We start from the raw sequence: 9,021 nt of genomic DNA, 5'->3' as shown, positions 1-9,021 counted from the left end.
TTTTCTTTCTTTTTTAAATACACTGGAGAGTAAGAGCCTTAAAACAGGCCCTGTGGTTCCATAAATAGTCACTGCTCTCACTGATCATGGATGTCTGTCTAAAAATTGCCAAATGTCGTGTTTCACTATCCACTGAACTATTTTTCAAAAGCTTGACTTGAGTAGGGGAAGCGAGAGCTCTCTGATCAGCTGATGTGTCTCAGATCAAACTTCCTACCAAGAGTGTGAGCAGTTTCCGTGTAGTCCAAGTGCTCATTATAGGCCACTGGAGGGCGCTGTGAGCAGGATTCATGACACCATACATTTGATGGAAAATCTGATGAAATGCTGTCAACTTGGCCACTATTGTGATATTTCAGTCATACACAACTCCTAAAGAGTTTACATATGCAGCTTTGAAATAAAGCACCAGAGCTGTTAGCGCCATCAGGTGCTGAAGTCGTGCATAGACACAAACCGTTGTACATTTACAATTTGTGAAACTGGAGGAAGCCTGGAAGTCCTGCTTTGCCTTTACCTTTCCCTGTAGGTTGTTACGGATGATAAAAGTCTATGTGACATATTACATCTCACACGTTGTGCATTGATGTCACTGAAACTGCAGTGTTTCCTCCGACAATGTTAGAGAAGTGCATTATTAAATCTTGAACTACTGTTCCTCCGCTCTGCCACAAATACAATTCTAGGGGCAAATTCATACTGTGAAGCCCCGCGGGAATATACTGTAGGATAAAATGTAAAATTATGATATAAATACTTTTTTTTTATTGTAAAATGCTTTTCTCAGCAGCTTAATAAAAGATTCCAGATCAAGGAAAATACCTATAAAACAAAGCCTGTGTTCCCATGAGTACGTCTCTGTTTTGCTTATTTGAATGGAAACAATGCAGATGTATCGGGTGTCACTTTGTACACTTTCCTGACATAGTATACAGCTCAGAATCGGGTGAAACAGCCGGAGAGCAGAGTAAACACAGAAAGTGATCCTGGTAAATGGGGGCAGGATGAACTCTGCCTGGCTGCCACAGTGAAAACCGAGATGGAGGCCGTTTAATTCTGAACACACATTGTAGGATACCTTCTTCGTGTTTATTCTTCATACTTATTGTAAAGATTTCCTTTGTCTGCCGTCGACGTCGTTCATCAGCTTCTGCTCTTTGAGAAGTGCCTGATCTGTTTGAGACCCCACTGAGTTAGCAGTCGCTCTACTTGCGGAGGATCGTCTCTGTGTGGTTCGAGTTTCACGGGGCCGTTTGTCTGGGACTCAGGCCGTGCCAACATCCAGTAAAACTACAACACGACTCACATCAGACATGTTCTGTATGCAGGTGTATGTATGTACAAAAAGCTGAGGGAGTGCTTGGCATGCAAATCAGCTCCTGGACTGAAGCTCATTTGAATTCGTTAACAATTTTCTTTTCTTTTTTTCTTTAAGAACACACTGTGCTTGAACAAGGAACAGTTTTCAAAATATATTCAACAATGTGTGAATTTTCTCAAAGCTCTGGAGCCAACAATAAAAAAAAAAGAATGATTTAAATGTGCACCTTCATTGAATCATGAATTGTACACGGATGTTGGACATACAATCGGCCCCTCTGTGTGAATTGTGGCCCCTTTTGGCCCCTGATGTAAAACAAATCCTAGATCCACCACAGTGAGCGGTGCTGCTCATTACACACTAGAAAACAAAACATGTGGGTTATTGTAAAATGGCTGACTTTACTTGAATTGCCTCAGGGGTACTGATCTGTTTAATGTTAGCAAGTTAGCTATTCAGAGTTAAATGCTAAAGCTTAGATAGCAGGCTACCATACTGACATTGTGTTATCACAGCAGATTGTAATGTTTAGTTAGCCTAGCAACAATTTAATAATAGACAATCATTCAATGTTTTCACTTCTGTGCAGTGCATTACATTTTAATGGACAAAGAATATTTACATTTTGTACTTGTATGAAATGCGGAAGGCTATATTTGTCTCTGAAGCTTCATTTATTAGAAATATATAGTGCATTTGTTGGTCAGGTGCATTTTGTATTTGCGAAACAAAATGCATTAGTCTGTTAATGGTGTTTTGTGTTTGCAAACCACACATTTCTTTAACCAATCACAGTCAACCTGGGCAGGGCTACACCCAGGATGCTGCGACTGTGCCCCTGCTGGTCGGGGGCTTGCTCTGGTGCAACCAATAAACTTCCACACAATGAAATGAATAACGAGCCACAATGATAACAGTTCTCTGCATAATTTATTCAACAGAACTCAAATCGTCCATATATTAGTGAGATTTACATTTATTAAGCTAATAGAGGAGGGTTTTCTCTTTTTTCTGCATTAACAGACACAGTACTGATACCTCCACCTCTAGTAATTTATAATTCCAGTGCATGTAAATAATGTATTAGTGTCGTTCTTCAGTCACACCTGAGTGCTTCCCTTGGAAAAATACAGCAGTCTGTAAGTCTAACATTCACATACTGAACACTCTTCAACAACGATAGTTCAAGTCTGGCAGCCACAGTCTGTTTCAATGATGGTTCTTCTCAGTGACAAAAAAATGTATTGAGGTAGAAACATCGCTTTCACACTGGATGCGTCTTTATCTGGTGAACCTCTGAAACAATACAGTACAGCAGGGCTGACCCTTAAAAGGAACATGTTGAGGACATAGACGAATCTTTAAAGTGCACCATAACAGCATGATTATTACAACCACTCAATACGGTCCTCGTGTTCTCATTCCAGTGTCGTACATACCACACAACTCAGCTTCCACTTCTAACCATTGCCTCTTGTGCAAGTGTACGTGTACGAAACACGAGTGAATGTGCAGATATGAGCAGAACAAATAATCATAACGTTTCTGAAATTAGACAAACATGACTTATTGACAACAGTTAAAGTTAAAGTGTGACGTACAAGCAATTCCTTACAATTGAAGCTCTACGAGAAAGACTACATGATGACAGAATCGCCACGGACGTGACAGAATTACGCAGAAAACCCTCAAAGAAAACAGACGGTCTCCTGATTTATCTTCATGTGAGCACTGACAGTCGTGGTCCGTTTACACGGTGCACACATTAACGCTGAACAAAGGAACTATTTTTTCTAGGATCCTCGACTGAAATCCTGTTCCCTCTTCACTTAGCTTGGTTGTCAAATAAGGGAAGACAGCAGCACTGAGGGTCTTTTTCATGGACACTTCAACAGGTGGGGTCTTATGTCAAATTGATTTATGGTTGAGTTGAAAGAATATACTTAATCATGCAGGTAAAGCTGATTTCAGACATTCACTGAACTCCGGAGAATCTCCACAGGGGCGGTATGTGAGAGCGCAAATGTCCGAGTTGGGGCCTCCAGACTTTCTCTGGAGTTTCTCCAGCCAGCTCCCCCAAGTAAAAACTCAGCCCATGTGAGAACACAGCAGTAGATCTTCCGCAGGATTCCCTGAGCGAGTGGGTGTGTTGATGACGTTTCTAACACGGCGCAGTGCTCTCCAGAGCACGTGTCTGAGAAAGACTATGATGTACATGCAAGATAGTTAAAAGATAGTGAAATACAATGTCTGGGGCCCACAAAAGTCCGGAAATGCCCAGAATAAACTACTGAAGCAGAGTCCAGACAACGTGACTGTCTCCGGAGTTCATGTCTGAAAACAGCTTAAATGTGACACAGCAGAAATGAAAATGCCAAAAAGTGGCAGTGAGCACAAACTGTTATATCAAACTACAGTAAATGAATCAGTGAATGCTGGGGACCTCATAATGCCCATAACTCACATAAGTCTGCATTACATACATAATATACCTTGTTTTCTTCTCATCTGGGAAATGACTGACCATTAGTCTACTTGGCAAACACGACACATTTGCCCTTCTTTCATAAAATTACAAATCTACTTAAAACACAAATATGGACTCAGACAATTGGAGCGGTCACAGAGAGTAAAAGAGAATATCTCAATAAATTGGATTAATAGCTAGCCACCCAAATAATGGGCCTGCACAGTTTAGGTCAAGCAGCAGAATTGAAGAATAAAAGAGGAAGGAAAGGAAAGCAGACTTCAACAAGGGTGTGAGCCTGCAGCACCGAGATCATTGCTAATAATAAGGCGAACCTTGCTTCATGCATTTAAAGGTTGGATAATAGATGGTACGAGAGGCATTCAATTTACATGGTCAAATTAAAGCCCACGGTTGTGCCTCTTGTGTATCACACAAGCATCAGTGAAATGATAAATATGCGGCAATCACCGAATCATCCAGGAGGTCATTAAACTACAGCACCTCTCTGTCCATGTGCATGTAAAAATATTCAAACATTTCACAATAAAAAAACTGTTTTGGGTGGGGATAAAGTATAGAAATAAAAAGTAATGCTGATTTAAATTGATAGACATTTGTATTTATGGTTTTGTTCAAATTTACGCAAGGCTTTACGTGCCATTCTCTGTTTAGATTAATTAGGAAATAATAGCACAGCTTGAGAAACAGGTTTGAAGTATGGCACTGCAGAAATAGTTCTGTTTGGTTAGATTAGAGCCCAACTCTTTATCATGTGCTTATACAATTTTAGACAACACACGACAATCTTTCGTGGTTGGAGGGGGGGGTGCTCATGAAGCGCCTTACTGTTAACTGACCCTCGTGAGTTTTTCACAGGTTGCCTGGGACAGTATTTTTTATTTTATTTTTAAACTGATGCTTATGTCATGATGATACACAAAAAGGTACAAACTGCGAGGTGAACCATCAGCCTGGTTTATCTGTCGAGTGCAAATCTCTATCCAGGAAGTTCCTGGTGACATTATACAACTACAATATTGCCATTATTTTAACTCTCATTATTCTAAAGTATGGCTTATGCTCTGAGAGGCTGCTGTATGTCACATGACATGAAAAGTCTCCATGTCATGTACACAATGAAGGCATTCACCCTGGAACTGCTGCTTCAATCCCTTTTTTTTTTTCAATGATAGATTTCACCTACATGTGCTCCAGTCAAGTCAATATGCTTCTCATACAGTTTAGAAAACATCAGATTTATATCACATTTTAGTCTGAACTAGTTATCAATGAAATAACCCAGCAAGTCCAACATGTCAGCACAACATCCCCCTATGCTTGAGAAATGTTAATGTATTCCTTAAGGGCAGAAACTGAGCATGGCTTCTTAATGACAGGGCAGAACCCTGAAAAGTGCTTTACTCTACCACTGATATGAGCTCTCGGCTATTTCTGTTACGTCTGCAAGGCCACCGCACTTCCTGCTGCAAGGGTCACAAGGGAAAAGAGGGAGGAAATGAGACTGCGTGAGGAGGAAGGGAAGGTACGGTTAACAATGCTCTGACAAAATGATTCATTCAATGTGAATCAATGGGTTGAGAGGATTTTCAAAAAGATACCATTTTAGGTCAGAGGAAGGGGGAAGTGCAACAGGAGGAAGGACGTGACAGCAGAACACTTATGGACAACTTCCGCAAATGCACATGCCGACTTTGACGCCACATTACCCAAATGTTATGTGGGACGTTCTCCTGGGTACCATCACCTTTCCTCTGTCCTCGAGTATACAGCCCTTAGAGGTAGTTATTATATCCACTGCTTAGGCATCCTGTTGGAACATGCTGGAACAGCTCAGGGGAAAGAGCTGGCAAGTTCCTTCAATATCCACTCAACCAGACAGCCTCCCTTGTGATGAGCTCAGAATATAATCCTCTCATCTCCCGTTGTCCCCAATTTCCCCTCATGAAAGCTCAAACAATTCTCAAGAGAGGGAGAAATTGTTTTACTTGTGCGTATCTGTTAGTGGCATGGCTCTGTATTCATGTGCAAATATTCCATCTCATCCGACATGATTTAAAAGACGTCTGTGAGATCAGTGGCATTTCAGGCATTTCTTGATCTGTTCCTTAGCTAGCTGGTCTCTCTGAGGTCCGTAGATGCTGTTGGCACACCAGGAGAACCACACGATGATGGAGATGATGGTGGTCTGCAGGAGGAGCATCACCCCGTAAGTGGTAGCTATGGTAGGTCCAGGTAGGCGGGAGAGGGTGGCAGGGGGCAGCAGCAGAGTCGGGCTGAGCAGGATGGCCCTCACCTCCGTCTTGATCATGTGAAGTTCGTCGAGGATGGACAGAAACGTGCAGCAGTGGAACCATTGGTGGCTATGCCCCCAGATGTCAAAGCGACCCGGGGCCAGCCGCTCCGGAAACTTGCTAATGTTGAAGATGGCCGACACCAGCAGCCAAAGGCAGTGGCGATAGAATAAGTTGGACATGGAAGTGGAAGCAGCAAACGAAGAGGAGGTGGCGGAATAAGGCGATCTGGTGAGGAGGCGATAGAAGACCGGTGTAGAAGAGACGAGGAATGGGAGGAGGAAGACAAGGGTCCGGATGACATATCGATGCTTTCTCCACCTATGGCGAGTGTTGCAGCACGATAAGACACAAAAGATTGCTACAACACATGCACACGGGATGTAGAGGGTGTCAAAGAATGCACTGAAATCTGGGATTGCATAGGATGAAAAAAATGTCCCTGCAGGTTCATGATTCAGGTCCATATGGGAACTATTATGGCCTCCCGTTTCCACTATCCCTGCCCGAGGGTGGATGTAGTAGTAGTACGCCAACGATGAGCCAACTGTGTACGCACTGATAGTGCCGTAATCCACAAAGAAGCAGACTTCTCTGACCACCACAGACATCGAGTTGAGCAGGTGGGCCATGCTGCTAGCAATTAGGAGACAGAACACTCCGATAAAGTAGTTCCACAATGGATAGAAGAATGGCGCATCACTGTGTGGTGCACCTTCCCAACCAAAAACCTCCACAAAATAGTAAGAAAAAACAAAGACTGGCAGGAAGTGTGTCCAGAAGTTGCCCGTTTCATTAGTCGGCCTGAATGCTGATAGTAAGCAATCCCTCAGGCTGTAGTTTGGGAAGCGGTAGCCAGTCAGGATGAAGTTCTCGATGACCCGAGACGGCACATCTGTGTGCCTCAGGAGAGGTAATGGCTGACCACAGTCCAGAAGCATGATTGCAAACGTTTGTGTTGTTAACAAAAAAAAAGTCAATCAGCTTCTGAGTTTCTGGCAACGTATTTCAGTGTTTACTACTTGGCTCTTGACTTTATTGCCGACCACAGTTCACAGCATGTTTGGAAGTCTATGATGAGAAATCTAGATTCCTCTCTGGCTCAAAAGCGACCTGTCAGCCCTGCTCTTCTCGGGACCTTTGCTCCTGGCACAACTGCCAACCTCCTCAGTTGTAGGCCAAAGGCTAAAGAGCCGAGCCGCTGTGTATTCTCACAGCAAAATTGGAAACGGGTGTCCAGAAGCCTCGGGCCACCTGCATAATTGATTTACCTTTTAGTTTCCTCTTTGACCCCAGAGTGTTACAGAAGATCAACAAAACATCCACGCAAAAAAAGCTGATTCCGTCTGTCTCCGCTTATATTAGGACATGGCACCTATTTTGCCTTAGGACATGGCCCGCATGGACGATTCAGTCGGTTCAGTCCGATGCATATTCCCTTGTTGTGCATAGTTCTGCGGCAGCAAACGCAAGTGAAGGTCACTTATTACTGTGGTGCAAAGGGTGAGCAGCACACCAGCGGCTCGGTCCTGGAGACGCGTCTCTTAAGCTCTGTGGTATGTAGGTCATGCTGGCCCCGAGTCCCGCATCAGGCTCCTGTCCCTCCTGTTGTCCCTTCTCCCTCAGGATGGATCCGACTTCCACCTCATCCGACTCCCATTCCGTTGCAATGCATGGCGCTGCAGAGCTCAAGTAAAATCCACCGGAGGGGGGGGGGGGGGGGTGACGTCGGGAAACGTTGTGTGAGCCGGTCTCTTAACGCAGGGTCATTCAAAAAAAAAAAAAAAAACTGCATTACGTAACCGAGGTCTTCAACATGCGTGAGGCGAGCGCGCAGCAGAGCAGAGTCCAGAGAGCCGCATTTCACTGAGGAGACGGACAGGTTCCAGCGTCAAGTTACACGCGCCTTAATACGCTGCTTCCGCTCCTGCGTTTCAAAATAAAACACAGAGGACGTGCTATAACCCCTTTTTTTTTAGAGGTCATTTGCAGATTTGTCTTTATTTTACATGACAAAGCTTTTGTATATCTAGTGAAATGCATTTTGTAGTAGGTCAATCAATCAATCACATATTATTTGTATAGCCCATATTCACAAATCCCAGGCTCAGCTCTATTTTCCTTTTTATCAATGCATGTGTGCCTCTCATGTCACAGCAGATGTCTTTAGTAGGCTAATAAATGAATATATCATAAATCATCTTGATTTAACAATGTGCCTTTAGCTCTATATACATGGACCAATAAAAATATATCTGTATGTTAATCTGTGAAATGAAAGAGGTAATTTAAGGAACTATAAACAAGGTCATGGAACTGGACAGATTGAGAAACACTACTCTTGTTGTACACATGATCTGAAAAACCAAAGTAGGGTTTAATAATAAAGTTTGCAGCAAGTTTTTGTTGTTGTCGTTTATTGTACAGTTGTAACAGAATGCCCAAAAAACGACATTAACATTGAAGAGAAAACCAACCAAAAATGTATGAGCTTCTTAAAATCAACCTTTCCTATTCAACTGTTGTGATCACATTAGATATCCCATCTTAAAATGTGCATACTTCTGCATAATGAATTTCTTGTGGAATATGCTCACATGTATATACAGCATTACCCTGTAAACACTGCACTTTTGGGCAACATTGTGCGCAAGAGTTTGATCCTTTTATTTTGAAGGCACATGCCCTCAGTTTCCGGTCCGGTTGTGGCTCACTGCGTGCCTTGAGGCTCCTTAACAGTAAAACTGAAGTCTCAGATCTGAGCCTCTGATCGACCTCGGTTTTAACCTCATCACGTTTCTGAGACTCAGGCGCGATACAGACACAATCAGGACAGATACAAGTGAAGTAGGACAGGAGTGAACCCGAGCCGTGCCGCGCTAACGTCTCTCCCCGTTGTCTGCTTTAAACACAGTCTG

At 43.1% G+C, this 9,021-nt stretch overlaps 1 protein-coding gene across 1 annotated transcript; it reads right to left on the bottom strand.

Annotated features, from left to right (window-relative positions):
• Nucleotides 1-4,859: 4,859 nt before the first annotated feature.
• Nucleotides 4,860-7,411, bottom strand: paqr9 (progestin and adipoQ receptor family member 9). The gene has a single exon (XM_034615163.1). It carries the CDS (start codon nucleotides 7,042-7,044, stop codon nucleotides 5,884-5,886), a length of 1,161 nt encoding a protein of 386 aa, XP_034471054.1. The 5' UTR covers nucleotides 7,045-7,411; the 3' UTR covers nucleotides 4,860-5,883.
• Nucleotides 7,412-9,021: the final 1,610 nt, after the last annotated feature.

This window comes from Hippoglossus hippoglossus, chromosome 18 (genome assembly GCF_009819705.1).
Source record: "Hippoglossus hippoglossus isolate fHipHip1 chromosome 18, fHipHip1.pri, whole genome shotgun sequence".
NCBI lineage: Eukaryota > Metazoa > Chordata > Actinopteri > Pleuronectiformes > Pleuronectidae > Hippoglossus > Hippoglossus hippoglossus.
This window is presented reverse-complemented; position numbering and strand designations above follow the sequence as displayed.